Source organism: Sceloporus occidentalis, unplaced genomic scaffold (genome assembly GCF_023333645.1).
Source record: "Sceloporus occidentalis isolate IW3139 unplaced genomic scaffold, rSceOcc1.0.p SCAF_1, whole genome shotgun sequence".
Classification (NCBI taxonomy): Eukaryota; Metazoa; Chordata; class Lepidosauria; order Squamata; family Phrynosomatidae; genus Sceloporus; species Sceloporus occidentalis.
Window position 1 is genome coordinate 222,404,404 of NW_028316981.1, and position 16,964 is coordinate 222,421,367.

At 42.3% G+C, this 16,964-nt stretch overlaps 1 protein-coding gene across 1 annotated transcript; it reads right to left on the reverse strand.

Moving 5' to 3' along the window:
• Positions 1-662: 662 nt before the first annotated feature.
• LOC149323530 (C->U-editing enzyme APOBEC-1-like) lies at positions 663-14,188 on the reverse strand. The gene is made up of 5 exons (XM_089511435.1): positions 14,139-14,188; positions 10,822-10,849; positions 4,557-4,951; positions 1,880-1,988; positions 663-830 (listed from the first exon to the last, which is right to left on the reverse strand). The coding sequence occupies exons 3-5, from the start codon at positions 4,942-4,944 to the stop codon at positions 821-823; spliced, it is 507 nt and encodes a 168-aa protein (XP_089367561.1). The 5' UTR covers positions 4,945-4,951; positions 10,822-10,849; positions 14,139-14,188; the 3' UTR covers positions 663-820.
• Positions 14,189-16,964: the final 2,776 nt, after the last annotated feature.

Here is a 16,964-nt window from a genome sequence, read left to right on the forward strand (position 1 = left end):
ACGCCCGCGTATGATGCGGGCGCGCTGTATAAAGTGCAACACATTCAGTGGTGTGCTTACTTTTTTAAAAATACACTAGGAGAAGTGAAGATGAATCTGAATTTGACAATAGGTCCCTTTAGAAACAGTGCACACAAATGTGCATGTATGGATTTTAATGTGGCTTCAGCAAGCAAAGAGGGGAGGTGCACACTTCATGCTCCCAGCTATGACTGATAAATATAAATACAGCAGTTAAGATTAGAGATGAGTCTCATTTTGAAAAATAAATTATTATGTCACCAGTGTCTAAATGGGGATGTGGCCATGATGAGTGCAGGCTGTGGATCAGATCCATAAAGTAATGCATGTCTTATCCAGCCCAGGGGCCACAGATTCTCCACCTAGGACATAAAACAAGTCCTCATCCTCCTCTGTGTGAAAACGAAGTCAAATTAACATCAGTGATGATGAGACAGCATGAAAAATTAGCATTCCTGCATTTAAAAGACCGAGGAGGTCTGAATCCTGTTGGTTAACCCTAAAGTAGACACACTGAACCCATAAGCGACTGGTGAATCAATGTCTAGGACCTAGTCACTAGAACATTATGGGAGAAAACATATCCAGGGGCAGCCACCCTGACCATGTAGCAAAGTACAATAACATCCAAAATCCATAAAACAGTGATTTATTGAACTACATTTGCAACCACACAAAGTATATATCTGTGTAGAGAATCTGTCTATTGAGTCAAGACAGTTATCAGAAGATTATGCAGGTAGAAGGAAATCACAATGAGTTGCTGCGAGTGTGGTTGTCCATAGAAGCCTTGGACAATTCAGAAAGGGCTGTGGAAAGAGAGAGAGAGAGAGAGAGATGAGGCTGAAATAAGATATTTGTAAGAGCAGCAATAGGGGGAAAAGAAATAACAAATGCCATGGCATAATAGTGGGCAGAATGGCAGTATGTTGGGCCAAATGACAGGGAAACTGGAACAAAAACCTAGCGGTCTCGAAATTCCCAAAGTGAGTGTAGTCCAGGCATCACTAATAGGGACACACACACACAATATTATTCTCTTCCTTCTGAGAGATTTGCCATGCCCTTGCTCTACAAAAGAGGGATTATTTCTCAGTCTAACATACCTAGGCTAAAATTGTTGGGAGTAGAAGAAGAATGCCCTCCTACTCCTCAGGTTTGTAGTGAATATTGAACAGCCTCTGCAGTAGAGCATTGGGAGATGATTCTCTGGGGAGCATAAGGTGGTTCAGAGTCTTGTAAGACCTCTTTCTCTTCAGAATAAAGGTTACCAGCATCAGTATGCAGTTTTCTCTTAAACAATGGGCAGGACTAGGCCAAGTTCTCAGTGGAAGAGAGAACTGGGAGACAATAGAATAGTGGTCACAGCTTGCAAGCAATAATAATAATGATTTATTTATGTTTTCCTGCCTCTCCTAGATGGATCGAGGTGGGATTATAGTCCGTTAAAACCCATACATCAATAATAAAATACATATAAAATACACCAATAAAAATAATACAATTAATCTTAAAACTGACTCCTGCAGCTAGTTATCTTGGCTATGGGGGTCTAACAAAGTCACAGCCTCAAAACAATGTAAGTGTCAAAGCAAAATTATTTTACTAGTATAATGAGCAATTGTTTCTCTATGCTTGCAATGATCCCACAGGTGGGGTGCACATGAACACATGAACATACTGTGTATGTTGGTGTGCAGCACAAACAGAAATGTCCTTTGCCCCCTCCAACAGAACTGGAAAATATACAGCCTTTTGCATGTCAAACAAGCTCCACCATTTAAATGCCTGCAGTTACCCCTACATCCACCACCCTGTTCATTTTGCATTTCGCTAGTCTTTCAGAATCGCCACTTACTTGAGGATTGATTGAAGCCGCTGGGAATTAAACCATATCTCATCAGAAAAATCCCATTGTACCATTTCCCCCTGGTGATCCACAAACGTGTCCCAGCAATAGTCATAATCTGCAGAAAACAAAGATCCTAACAGTGTGAGAGTGTACTTAGGAAAGAAGAGGCTCAGAGTGGCCTCTGTCTCAACAGAAAGGCCTAATAAATCATAAAAGGCCAAATAAACCTTGCTGAAGTTTAAAAGTGAACGCAGCATAGACCTTTCTATTTCCACAATGAAAACAAAGAAAAAAAGAACCAGCATCAAACTCAACATGGGGCTAAATCAGAGGGGATGGAATAATGTGTGACATGGGCTGCATGTAGCTCTCCCAGGGGCCCCATAGCAGCTTCCCAATGTCCCCATATTTTTCATCCAATAAAAAAAACTAAAGGGAGATGTGCGAAGCAATTTCCCACATTTTATCCCTCAGTCTAATGCCTTCAGTCGCCATAAATTAGAAATTACTTGAAGGCACATGACAACACCAAACCAACCTTATGACTTGTTTTAGACTAAGGATAGCCCTTCCCCCAAAAGTGCCTTCCAGTTACTTCCCGGTTAAAAAAATATGACTCTCTTTGGCCAAAATACAGCCAGCCCTCCATACACACGGATTCAAGCATCCACAACTTGAAAATATTTTTAAAAACATATACTGAATAGCAACAGCAATAGCAATTACATTTCCATACCGCTTCTCAGTGCACTTAAGCACTCCCTAAGCAGTTTACAAAGTGTAAGCTAATTGCCCCCAACAATATGGGTACTCATTTTAGCGACCTCAGAAGGATGCAAGCCTGAGTTCAGCTTGAGCCCCTGGGCTGGTATTGAACTCAAAACCTTATGGTTTGTTAGTAAGTGGCTGCAGTACAGGCCTTTAACCACTGCACCACTCATGTATAAGTCTAGAAATTTAGGTTAAAAAATTTAGGTAAAAAAAGTACTGTACTTTAAATCATATAAAACCATCCCCTGGTGAAAGGGAAGAGTTTAATCTGCCCTGGAACCACTGACCCCCTTCTATTTCTCATCTATGTAGCCTTTAGTATGAGCACAAATAGTTATGCCTGCTGGAATTTTGTAAGCACTTTGGCATTGTTTTCTTTTGCTTGATCCTTTAAATCATTCATTAAATGCCCCTAAATTTTACCGTCGACTTATCCAGGGTCATGTAAAAATCCCTAATTTTGACCTCAAAACCTGCCCTTGACTTATACATGAGGCCGACCTCTAGTCAAGTATATATGGTAAATACTGAAAAGCAAACTTTGTTTTGCCCATTTTATATATGGGACACCATTTTATTATCCATTGTATTTAATGGAGCTTGAGGATCCATGGATTTTGGTATCCACAAGGGGTTCTGGAACGCAAACCCAGCAGAAACCAAAGATCCACTGTAGGCTGCTCCCCCCTGCAAAACATGTCAAAATTGCCCTCTGGAGTGCAGGAAGGTTGGAGGCATGTCTTAAAATACAATCCGATTAAGGTTACAGAAAATGACTGTTTTGTGTTCACTGATTTGTGACATTTTGATTGGTGTTGCCTAATATGGCCACTGGATCTTGACATTATTCTTATGAAGCAATGTGGCTACCTTTGGCTTTTTTCAAAGTGTATGTAATTTCTGAGAAGCCAAGATCATACTATGAATCATGACACTGAGGGATCCTGCAGATTGTAGAGGAAGGTCTGCAGATGACAGGACCTGCATGTTGCATGAAATCAAGATCAAGGAAGTAAGTGCAGAAGGACAGCCTCACAAATCATTGTAGCAAATTTGTGCAATGGGCGCTGCTATGTACACCAGTCCCACAAGAACTAGTGTAGTGGTTACAGTGTTGAACAGGGACTTGGGAGATTCAGGTTCAAAGCCCTACTGAGTCTTGAAATCCTGGGTGACCTTGAGGTAGTCACACTCTCTCAGCCTGACCTATTTTACTGCTGTAAGGATAAAAGGGGGGGGGGGGAATGAAGAGAGCCAGGCACACTGCCTTGTGCTCACTGGAAGAAAGGCAGGATATAAATGTAGTTAAGAAATAAATGGAGAGCCATCATGATGTAATAATGGTTTGAGTGTTATGCTAGGCGTTGTGGAGTCCAGGATTCAGAACTTTTCTCACCCATGGAAACTCCCTAGGCAAAGTTGAACAAGTTACATACTCTCTGACTCAGAAGAAGGAAATGGCAAACATCTTCTGAAGAAATCTCGCCCCAAATCCCTAGAATAGGTTGCCATACATCCAAGTCAACTCAAAAGCATGTAACAGCATTAAATAAATGAATAAGTAATCTTGCTACCCCTCTATATCTTATTCTTCCACCTTACTTTTCATTTCTGTAAACCAGAGGTAGGAATTGTGTGACCATTCAGATGTTGCTGGACTGCCAACTCACAGCATTCTTCATCATAGGCTGTGCTGGCAAGAAATGCTGGAGATGCAGCTCAACAAAATCTGGCCATTCAATTCCTACTTCTACATTAGAGTGTAAGATTGGAGGTAGATTCTGCCTCACAGTTGAATATGTGTACAGCATTTAGATGTTGGAGGGCTTTTATTAAAAACAAGAAATATTACTGTATCCACTGCCTAGTTCCTAATCCATTCACTGATTATAATTGAGGGCTCCTAACTTACCAGAGAGATCCATGATAGATATCTGAACTCCTTCCTCAGCTAGGTATCTGAGGCCTCTCCGATTGCGCCGGTCATGAGGCCGGTACAACTGTGAAGCTCGTATGTCCAGGGTCACATTAGGACGTTCATCCAAGAACTCAATTATATCATGGGCACATGCACCACAAGGGGTCCATGTGAGGAACCAAGTGATATTGCATGGGATGTGTGGCCGGTCGTGTATCTCCTCATTTTCCAAAAAGATGATTTCAGCATGTTCAGGATGGATGCTTCTACACCAGTTTCTCCATACCCTGCGACTGTTGCCCCACTGGATTTCATACAGAAGATGGGTAACCTCTGGCTCTCCTGAGGGAGTGAAGCTCTCCAAGAAATCCTCTGCTTCCATTTCCCACCTTAAGCAGAAATGGGACAACCTTTCAGACATGACCATCTTCACTCTATTATATATATTGCTATATTTTTTCAGCAACCACACAACATGTTCACTTCTGAAGACACATTTTTTCTAAGTAAGAAATAAGTAAAAGAAATACATAAATGTGAATTTGGGCCCCTCTCCTTGAACAAAACACCCCAAAAATATTGGTGGGAACTCAAACATGTTTCTCTTTCGCAGAGGCGGAATTGATATATCCTTATATGAATAGTCATCGAGTATCTTAGATCTCACAAACACATTGCAGTAGTTGCCAAAAACTGGACAGCAGTACTGTTGGACTGTAATACATTTGCCCAATGAATTTTATACAGAGGTGGTATTAGCATTGAGTATGTAAATATGTTACAAGTTGAGGGTGGATCAGGACCATGATGCTTGAGAAGGCAGGAAAGGGTTTTAACTGCTTGTCTCCTGTGCCACTACTCTCTTGAAGTGTTGGCTCCATGGGACTAAATATATACCTCTTTGTGTCCTCCTTCAAGCCACTAAGGAGCCTTAGACCAGCCTATGTGTTGTTCTTAGGTGTTAACTGTGGAGCCCTTCAGATTGTGCCAGACTGCATCTCTTATCAGCTTTAGCCAGCCTAGCCCTTGGGGAAGAATGCTGGAAGTTGCAGTTCAGCAACAATTCGAGGACTGCATGATTCCCACCTGAGGCCAAGGGAATGCAAATGAGGAAAAAGACTCTGTGGAAAAATTATTCCTTCCCTTTGAACTGGGCCACTTTATTTTAAATACTCCAGTGCATGAATGTTTTTGTCATGTCTAGCTGTGCCATAAGACAAAATCACAAAGTCATTTTGATGTTGATTGTTGTTAACTGCCCTCGAGTCAGCTTGACTCATGGCGACCCTGTGAATGACAGCTCCAAGACCTCATTCTGGCTCAGGTCTGTGGTCTCCTTGACTGAGTCTATCCATCTGGCATATGGTCTTCCTCTCTTTCTACTTCCTTCCACCTTCCCCAGAATTACTGTTGTGTCTAATGAGTCCTGCCTTCTCATAATGTGGCCAAAGTATAACAGCGTCAGTTCAGTCATCATGGCTTCCAGGGAGTGTTCAGGCTTAATCTGTTCCAGGATCCATTTGTTTGTATTTTTGGCTGTCCACAGTATCCTCAGCACTCTTCTCCAGCACCATGTCTCAAATGGGTTGATTTTCTTTCTGTCAGCTTTCTTCACTCTCCAGCTCTCACACCCATTATGTGATGCTGGGAAATACAATAGCATGGACGATCAGAACTTCAGTGTTCAGTTATATATCTTTGCACTTAAAGATCTTATCTAGTTCCTACATAGCTGCCCTTCCCTTCCCACTCATACTTTTCTTCTGATTTCTTCACTGCATTTTCCATTTTGATCAATGATTGATGGAAGGTATGAGAAATCTTTAACTATTTCAATTTCCTTGTCATCTACATTGGATTTATGCAAATCCTTCATGGTTGTTATGGCACTGTACATACTGGCGTATGCAGCGCCCCCATTTTGACGTAACAGCCGCATCGTGTCCAAACGGCACGGCACAGCCGTTACATCTTGGCACCACTGAAGGGCGCTTGTGGCACCCTTTCAGCGGCGCTGAAAGGAGCTCCAAAACAGAGCTCTTTTTGTGCCGCATATCGCTGGCACGGCCTTTACATGGCTGTGCCAGCAATACTGGAGAGAAAAGGGCCGAGCGGCCCCTTTCTCTCTCCCCCCGCTGCTGTCGGGGTGTCCTTGGAGCATGAAGCCCCAAGGACACCCCTTTCCAGGCCACGGGGAAACGGCGTTTTGCCGCTTCCCTGAGGCCTGGAAAAGTGGCAGATCAGGGCCCCAGGGCTGCCGCTGTGGCAGCTCAGGCCACGATTCGTCGGGCAAAGGGGCAGGTGCAGGCCACCCCAAAGGGGCGGTCTGTATCCCACCTATGTTTGTTTTCTTAATGTACAACAGTTATCCTGTCCTAGTACTTGGAATTTTTATTAAAACGTAATAGAAGGGATTTTCTCATTCTCTCCTTAAATGTTCAGAATGGTACTTACTGGAACTAACTCGTCCCAAAACATTTGGACTGAGGCAGCAGTATTAATCTAGAAGTCTAGAAGTGGTGTGTGGACTGATGCTAGTCCATAAGCCATCAGTGCACAACAAGTTTCCAGGAAAGTGAAAAATGGTCGTAGTCAATGGGTACAAATAAGGCACATCACACACAAAAAACCCTCACCAATCCCCCACATCTATTATTACTATTATCACCATCACCGCCATCACTACTGTAATCATTAGATAAGGAAGCATCATTAGACAAAGAAAGTTTAAATTTTCCTCTTAGCCACTTATTTTCTTTAAACAGAAAACAAACCAGAAACAGGAGGGAAGAAAAACACTTGCCCTACAAAGGATGGGGGTTGAAGCCTCTATTAACACATATCTCATTCTTTATTATTTCTTTATCAAAATCTATGAACCACCTGCTTTAAAAAATGCTTAAATAAAACTTGAAAAGTGATAACAGCAAGACAAAAACATGGGAAAATTGGGAAAAATTAATAGTCTATTCTACTCTATGGAAATACATCTATGGAAAACAATACGTTCTCATAGAACTTTATCACATCGGGAGTTTGATGGGATTTAAGATGAGACTAAAAAGGCATTTTCCCAGCAAAGTCCCAAGATCATGGTAAAAATTTTCAGACACATCACGATTACAGAGGATTTATCCTGGGAATAACCAGCAACAAATCATTCACAGGATTTCCCTGTGAATGATTTGCTGTTGGTTATTCCCTGGTTTTTCCCGGGATAAATCCTCTGTAATCACAATGTCATCTGAAAATTGTTGGTGCTATCTCGGGACTTTGCCAGGAAAATACCTTCTTAATCCTGTCTTTTTCTGGCAAACTCCCCGTGTGATAGCAATATAGCACTAGCAAGTATATTTCTATACCGCTTATCAATGCACTTAAGCACTCCCTAAGCGGTTTACAAAGTGTAAAGTCCATAGATTGTAAGACGAATGAGTGAGTTCTGACTTAAACCTAGAGCTGAAGAACCAAAGAACCAAGGAATGGGGTTTTAAAACAAGCCAAAGAACCAAACAAGATGGTTCTGGGTAGAGTATTGATGTGAAGGAGGGATTTGGCAACCGAGATGAGGAAAGGTTGAGGAATGTGAAAGCTGAAGCTGGGTGCTGTTCAGGTGTGTCGAACTGTGACCGGGAAAGTGCTTTTTCTCCAGAGTCGCAATGAAGAGGAACTGACAGGACAATGGACTGCTTCGAACAGAACGAGCTACTTGGAACAGCATGGAGTGCTTTGAACAGCCTGTCTCCTCCCGACAGAAGAAGTTAAGTAATGGGCTGCAATATTGCAAGACTTCAGCAACCAAAAGCCGGAGAGAAGAAAAGTATAAAGACCCTTGGCTTTCATCCCCATTTTGTTGGCATCAACCGCGCGGCAACAGTGTCATCCCCAGTCTTCGAGAACAACTGATCAATGTTCGGCAGAAGGAAAGTGTGTGTGAGTATTGTATGAATGTGTGAGTAAATGAAAGAGCTCTTGATAATCAATGTTTGTATTATTTTTGTGATTTAATAAATGTTACATGCATAGTGTTTAAAACCAAATTTGGTGTCTCACTGTCTGTGTCAGCCCTGCTCTGAATACTGTATATACTCATGTATAAGTCTAGAAATTTTAGTCAAAAAGTTGACCCCAAAAACCTAGATCGACTTATCCACAGGTCGATGTAAATTCTATATTTTAATTCTTATTAAAAAGGGAACCATCCCCTGGTGAAAGGCAAGAGAGCAATTTGCCCTGGAAGCACTGACCTCCCTCTATTCTCTCTCCCATCTAGCCTTTAGTGTGAGCCAAAGCAGTTATGCTTGCCATAATTTTATAGGTTCTTTGGCACTGTTTTCCTTTGCTTCATCATTTAGGAAGAAGGAAACTGTAGGACTACTGCGTGGAGAAGATGGCAAAATGCTAACAGAAGACAGAGAAAAGGCAGAATTACTCAACACTTTCTTTGCCTCAGTCTTCTCAGAAAAGGCAAAGGGTGCTCAACCTGAGGATAATGGAGCAGAGGACAGAATAGGGGAATTTCAGCACAGAATAAGTAAAGAGATAGTACAGGAATACCTGTTTAACCTTAATGAATTTAAGTCTCCAGGACCAGATGAGCTACATCCAAGGGTATTAAAAGAACTGGCAAATGTAATATCGGAGCCATTGGCAATAATCTTTGAAAACTCCTGGAGAACAGGAGAAGTCCCAGCAGACTGGAGGAGGGCAAACGTTGTCCCCATCTTCAAAAAGGGGAAGAAAGAGGATCCCAACAATTATCGTCCAGTTAGTCTGACATCAATACCAGGAAAGATTCTAGAGCAGATCATTAAATAGAGAATCTGTGAACATCTAGAAGGCAATGCCATAATCACAAAAAGTCAACACGGGTTTCAGAGAAACAAGTCATGCCAGACAAATCTAATCTCTTTCTTTGATAAAATTACCAGCTTGGTAGATGAAGGGAATGCTGTGGATATAGTATATCTTGATTTCAGTAAGGCTTTTGAAAAAGTTCCCCATGACATTCTTGCAAACAAGCTTGTAAAATGTGGGCTAGACAAGGCAACTGTTAAGTGGATTTGTAACTGGTTGACCGGACGAACCCAAAGGGTGCTCAACAATGGCACCTTTTCATCCTGGAGAGAAGTGACCAGTGGGGTCCCACAGGGCTCTGTCCTGGGCCCAGTGCTGTTCAACATCTTTATCAATGACTTGGAGGAAAAAATTGGGGGAATACTTATCAAATTTGCAGATGACACCAAATTAGGAGGAATAGCTAATACTCCAGAGGACAGGATCAAAATTCAAAATGACCTGAATAGACTAGAAAGCTGGGCCACAGCTAACAGAATGAACTTCAACAGGGAGAAATGTAAGGTACTGCACTTAGGGCGAAAAAATGAAATGCCCAGATATAGGATGGGGGACACCGAGCTGAATGAAACTACATGTGAAAGGGATCTAGGAGTCCAAGTAGACCACAAGTTGAACATGAGTCAACAGTGTAATGCGGCAGCTAACAAGGCCAATGTGATTTTAGGCTGCATCAACAGAAGTATAGTGTCTAGATCAAGGGAAGTAATAGTGCCACTATATTCTGCTCTGGTCAGGCCCCACCTGGAATATTGTGTCCAGTTCTGGGCGCCACAGTTCAAAAAGGACATTGAGAAACTGGAGCGTGTCCAAAGGAGGGCAACTAAAATGGTGAAAGGTCTGGAAACCATGTCCTATGAGGAACGACTTAGGGAGCTGGGGATGTTTAGCCTGGAGAAAAAAGGTTAAGAGGTGATATGATAGCCCTATTTAAATATTTGAAGGGATGTCATATTGAGGAGGGAGCAAGCTTGTTCTCTGCTGCTCCAGAGACTAGGACCCAGAATAATAGATGCAAGCTGCAGGAAAAGAGATTCCACCTCAACATTAGGAGGAACTTCCTGACAGTAAGGGCTGTTCGACAGTGGAACAAACTCCCTCGGAGTGTAGTGGAGTCTCCTTCCTTAGAGGTCTTCAAACGGAGGCTGGATGGCCATCTGTCGGGGATGCTTTGATCTGGATTTCCTGCATAGCAGGGGGTTGGACTGGATGGCCCTTGCGGTCTCTTCCAACTCTATGATTCTATTATTTTCAAGGAGAAATATCAGATATATTTGGTTAAATTTGAAAGTGACTTCCCGGTTTTACTTCAGATCAGACCTTCAGTCTCCTAACAATTGTAACAGAATAGCTTTTTACATTTCACAGGGAGCGTAATGCAAAAAACCCCAATCTTTCTTACCTTTGGTTGCCGCCACTGAATAAATGACCTGTTGGAAATAAATCACACAGTTAATCAGTGGAAGGCAATAGAGCTCCTGCTCATTAGAAAGAAAGAAAGAAAGAAAGAAAGAAAGAAAGAAAGAAAGAAAGAAAATAAGTCATAGGCCAAGACACATTCATATACACCCTAGTTGAAATCAATAACATGTCGGCACGTTTACTCCCAACCCAGTAATGACAAAGGTTTTCAGTGTTACTTTTATTTTCCCCAGACATTTTTTTGCATTGAATATCAGAAACCAAAACTTACACATGGGAAAATGTTTAAAGAGTTTCAAATCAATTTATAGGGCCACCCCAAGCAAATGGAGTCATATATTAGTAAAACCATGAATCCTCTCATTGCTGAGCACTCTGCACTGATTGATGCTATATCCAGACAAGATGCTCAGAGACGATCACATATACCATAACAATGTAGTGGTTTGAGCTATGACTATGACTCTGGTGGTCAGCCATAGAAACCAACTGGGTGACCTTGGACAAGTCACCTTCTCTCAGCCTCTCAGAGGAAAGCAGTGGCAAACCTTCTCTGAACAAATCTGGAAAACCTTGTGATAGCTTTGCCTTGAGGCTAAGAAAATCCTGGGATAGATTTACCTTGGGGCCAAGAAAATCCCATAATAAGTTTGCCTTGGGATCACTGAAAGTTGGGGGGAAAAGTCCTTGATAATGGCTCAGAAACTTCAGCTAGTGTAAAACACCACAGCTTGGTTACTGACTAGAATATCCTATTGTTGTTGTGAGCCTTCAAAAGTTGTTTGCAAGGGGGGGGGGGGAAGAGAAGCAAGATGTGGGCAGTGAGGTCTCTAGTGTTACCCACTATGGAGGATGTGTCCTATGGAGGACACTCCAAAAAACCAATTACTCTGAGGAATCTGTATTTAGCTCAAAGGTAGTGGTTGGGGATAGATAGCCCACAGGATCTTTTACCTGCTACACCAGATCTAGATTCACAGAACTAGGGGCAGGTTTGCAAACAACAACAATAATTATATTCACAGGCATTAAAAGGCAAAAGATAATCAACACACACACAATCATATACACACTGGAGAGGCTATAGCAATAACAGCTTCATTTATATACCGCTTCATACTGCCTAAACAGTCTCTAAGCGGTTTACAACTGTAAGCTAATTGCCCCCAACAAACTGGGTACTCATTTTAGTGAACTATGGAAAGATGCCAGGCTGAATCAACCCTGAGCCTCTTGGCTGGGATTGAACTCGCAACCTTGTGGTTTGTGAGCAAGTGGCTGCAGTACAGGCATTTAACCACTGCATCACCAAGGCTAAAGGAATCAAGGGGTTCAAAGAGGAACAGAACAGCAGTGAGGCTCTCCTCATAGTTACCTGTGATGATAGGTCTTCAGTGGTTGGGTGTCTTTGATGAAATGTAGGACTCTGCAGCTTCCATGGCACAGGGGGGTTGGGCAAGCCTGCAGAGGAATTTAGCCAGACTGACTGGCAGAGATTCTGTCTGCCAACTGGCTGAGCCCAAGACTGAAGCCAATGGCCCAGTATTTACATTTTCATCTTGAGGCTAATCTCAAGTGCAAATGGTTGGGAAATGGCTTTAGCATTGTTTTTCCTGGCTGGAACAATAAGCAGAAACCAAACAGAGAGGGGTGATAGATGGGCCATTACCAAGACAAATGGGTGTAATGCACAGTATTGCCAAGGCTTTGGAGCTTCTTGGCCACTTCCTTTGTCCCAGGTCTCTGTATCTCATCAGGGTTCAGTCAGGCTGGATTCCTATCCTGCTAGCCTTGCCTGGAATTTTCCACCTAGGCCCATGGCTTCCACATTTGGGTGTGTGTGTGTGTGTGTGTGTGTGTGTGTCACACAACCTATGTATTTCATTATATTTCTGATAGCAAAGTATTGGGGTACTCTTCAAAGGACCCATGGCCCATGTAACACTAGGGTTGGCATCACACAGTGTGGTCACTCTTGGTGTCACACCCCATGTTGAGTTCTTCCCATACCATACCATACAGAATCCCTTAGTAATGTTTTTTGTACTAACATTACTTGTAAATCGTAATTCCCATATATCACTGGATGTAATGGCAATAGTTGTGACATAAGCAACTAGAAAAATAAAAATAACACCTTTAAATTACAGGGTTCTGTCCTGGGGCCAGTACTGTTCAACATCTTTATCAATGATTTGGATGACAGAATTGGGGGCATACTTATCAGATTTGCAGATGACACCAAATTAGGAGGAATAGCTAATACTCCAGAGGGCAGGATCAAGATTCAAAATGACCTGAATAGACTAGAAAGGTGGGCCACAGCTAACAAAATGAACTTCAACAGAGAGAAATGTAAGGTACTGCACTTAGGCCGGAAAAATGAAATGCACAGATATAGGATGGGGGACATCTGGCTGAACAAGACTGCATGTGAAAGGAATCTGGTAGTCCAAGTAGACCACAAGTTGAACATGAGTCACCAGTGTGATGCAGCAGCTAAAAAGGCCAATGCAATTTTAGGCTGCATCAATAAAACTATAGTGTCTAGAATAGATCAAGAGAAGTAATAGTGCCACTCTATTCTGCTTTAGTCAGCCCCCACCTGGAATATTGTGTCCAGTTCTGGGCACCACAATTTAAAAAGAATGTGGAGAGACTGGAGCATGTCCAAAGGAGGACGACTAAAATGGTGAAAGGTCTGGAAACCATGCCCTATGAGGAACGACTGTGGGAGCTGGGTATGTTTAGCCTGGAGAAAAGAAGGTTAAGAGGTGATATGATAGCCTGTTTAAATATTTGAAGGGATGTCATATTGAGGAGGGAACAAGCTTGTTTTCTGCTGCTCCAGAGACTAGGACCCGGAATAATAGATGCAAGCTCCAGGAAAGGAGATTCCACCTTAACATTAGGAGGAACTTCCTGACAGTCAGGGCTGTTTGACAGTGGAACAAACTCTCTCGGAGTGTGGTGGAGTCTCCTTCTTTGGAGGTCTTTAAACAGAGGCTGGATGGCCATCTGTCGGGGATGTTTTGATTGTGATTTCCTGCATGGCAGGGGGTTGGACTGGATGGCCCTTGCGGTCTCTTCCAACTCTATGATTCTATATCATACACACAGCACATGTACATTTGGTGCAAGCCAATCCTCCAGATCACTACATAATGTTGTTTTTTTAGAACCACGAGGACTTAAAATAGTTTTGATTTAGCACTGTGGCACTGCCCTGCATTGCAGGCAGAAATCCCCAGCTCCTTTCACCCAACTTCTGCAAGTAAAACTAAGAAAGAATCTTACCTGAAACTCCAAGAGAACATTTGCTGGCAACACTGAAGCAAACAAACAGGCACTAAGACTGATGCAAACTAACCTAGCACCAATGGTTCCTCTTAAATCTGATTAAGCCCTATTAAAATCAACCATCAAAAATGATTTTGATTTAGCACTTTGGCAGAGCCCTGCGTCGCAGGCAGAAATCTCCAGCTCCTTTCACCCAACTTCTGCAAAAGTAAAACTAAGAAAGAATCCTGCCTGAAACTCCAAGGGAACATTTGCTGGCAGCACTGAAGCAAACAGACACAAGGTTGATGCAAACTAAGCTACCACCAATAGTTCCTCTTAAATCTGATTAAGTCCTATTAAAATCAACAATCAACTATATTTGGATCCACGAGGCACGAGGAGTAGAAACCTAAAACGCATAAAATCATATTAAAGTCAAACACACGGGTTCCAAACCATGAAAACTAGAAATTTAAATTGCATTAAATAGCTCCATCTCTGCTGTCCTTCTGGCTGCAGATAAAGGCATTCTTGTGCCAATAGGCCTTTGCAAACTGATAAGGACTGGGGATGTTGTCCTAATGAAATTTAACACATTTTATTTGAACTCATAACTATTTTAACTTTAATTTTTTTTAAAATTCATATTTATACATTTTAATGTATTGCTTTTAATTTGCATTGTTTTAAATCTGCTGTTTGTCCCCTTCAGTCCCTATATTGGGAGCAAGGCGGGGTATAAGAAAATAATAATAACAACAACAACAACAACAACAGTATCCTGGGGTATTGTCTAATCTCACCCTCAGCACCATTTTCCTCCCTATGCCACATTTACCTTTCTTTTCTTTTCTTTCCCTCTCTCTCTCTTGCTGTTGCTGTCTTTGCCTCCCTTTTCTGCCTGATCTGGCTGCTAGGTCTCCTTGAGGTCTCATTTGGTACTGGAAGTTCTTGAGACTTTGCAGGAGTTGAGTGCAGGGCAAGCAAGGGAGGCTCCCTGGCCATGTGGCAGCAATTTCCAGCCAGGGAAGTCTCTGCATGGTGCTGGTTTTTCTCTCTTCTCTGGCTCAGGGAGAGAAAAGGAAACCACTGCCAAGCAGAGGTTTGTGGCTGCCCCAAGCACAAGGCACCATTGAAAAGCATGGGCCTGCAGTGGCATCGCTAGGGTTGGTGTCACCCAGTGCAGTAACTCATGGTGTCACCCCCCCAATGACCCCCTCCCATACCCTCCTATAAAAATTATCAGTGACTTGGATGAAGGCATAGAAGGCATGCTTATCAAATTTGCAGGAGGAGTAGCTAATACCCCAAAGAAGAAGATCAAAATTCAAGAAGACTTGAATAGATTAGAAAGCAGGGCCAAAACTAACAAAATGAATTTCAACACGGAGAAATGTAAGGTACTTAACTTAGTGCGGAAAAATGAAATGCACACATGGGGGACACCTAGCTGAATGAAACTACATGTGAAAGGGATTTGGGAGTCCAGGTAGACCACAAATTGAACATGAGTCAACAGTGCGATGCAGCAGCTTACAAAGCCAATGGGATTTTAAGCTGCATCAATGGAAGTATAGTGTCTAGATCAAGGGAAGTAATAGTGCCACTGTATTCTGCTTTGGTCAGGCCCCACCTGGAATACTGTGTCTAGTTCTGGACACCACAATTCAAAAAGGATGTTGAGAAATCGGAGCGTGTTCAGAACAGGGTAATCAAAATGGTGAAGGGTCTGGAAACCATGCCTTTTGAAGAAGGACTTAGGGAGCTGGAGATATTTAGCCTGGAGACAGTTAAGGGGTGATATGATAGCCCTGTTTAAGTATTTGAAGGGATGTCATATTGAGGAGGGAGCGAGTGAGCTTGTTTTCTGCTGCCCCAGAGACTAGAACATGGAATAATGGATGCAAGCTACAGGTACAGATTCCAGGTTAACATTAGGAGGAAATTCCTGACAGTAAGAGCTGTTCAACAGTGAAACAGACTCCCTTGGAAAGTGGTGGAGTCTTCTTTGGAGGGCTTTAAGCAGAGGCTGGATGTCCATCTGTCAGGAGTGCTCTGATTTTGAGTTCCTGCATGGTAGGGGAGTTGGACTGGATGGTCCTTGTGATCTCTTCCAACTCTAGGATTCTATGATACCAGTCCCTACAGGAGTTTATCACACAGGTAAAATTGGAAGTTTAAAAGGGGTAGATCCTGTGTTTATTGTGTAAATTAAGTGTAATTGCACAATTGGTTTTCACACAACATTGCATGCAATCCGCTATTAATCCAATAAGAAAGAGACATGATCCAGCATTTAGGCATTCATGGGGAAATTTCATGAATTTGCTTTATTTATACAACTACTATAGTGTGAAAGCTAATTGCAGTTTATTCTTGGGATAACAATTGATTTTGAGCTTGTTTCTAGATTTCCCATGGTTTATTGGGGTGAGTTCACCTCCGGTTCTAGTTTGTGGGCAGACATGGCTGGCTGGTGAGAGGATCACAGTATTTCATGCTCTGGATTATTTTTTTTAGTATCGTTATGTTCCTTTATGCATGTGTCAGGAAGTGGAGGGATGGGTTGGAGGTCATTGAAATGAATAGATATGATGGGGATGATGATAGGGTTGCCATAAGTCAGGACCTCCAAACCAGGACAAATGTAGGACAACATTTTCAAATGTAGGACACGTTTTTAAAATGGAGGACACGCAGAAAAATTGGATGATTTTTAAAAAAATGTTAATATAAATGCATGTTTCTTAGGCATGATCAAAATGGAGGACATTTTGGCATTATTCCTAGACAGATGGCAGAAATGTACTTCCCTTTCTGGCCAAACCATCCCCCTCCCCA

Bases quoted from the DNA above. Each gene is read 5' to 3' on its own strand.
- LOC149323530 (XM_089511435.1), bottom strand. From the start codon at position 4,944: ATGGAAGCAGAGGATTTCTTGGAGAGCTTCACTCCCTCAGGAGAGCCA. The intron at 1,989-4,556 runs GTAAGTTAGGAG...TGTTTTCTGCAG, and splicing joins ATCTATCATGGATCTCTCTG to ATTATGACTATTGCTGGGAC.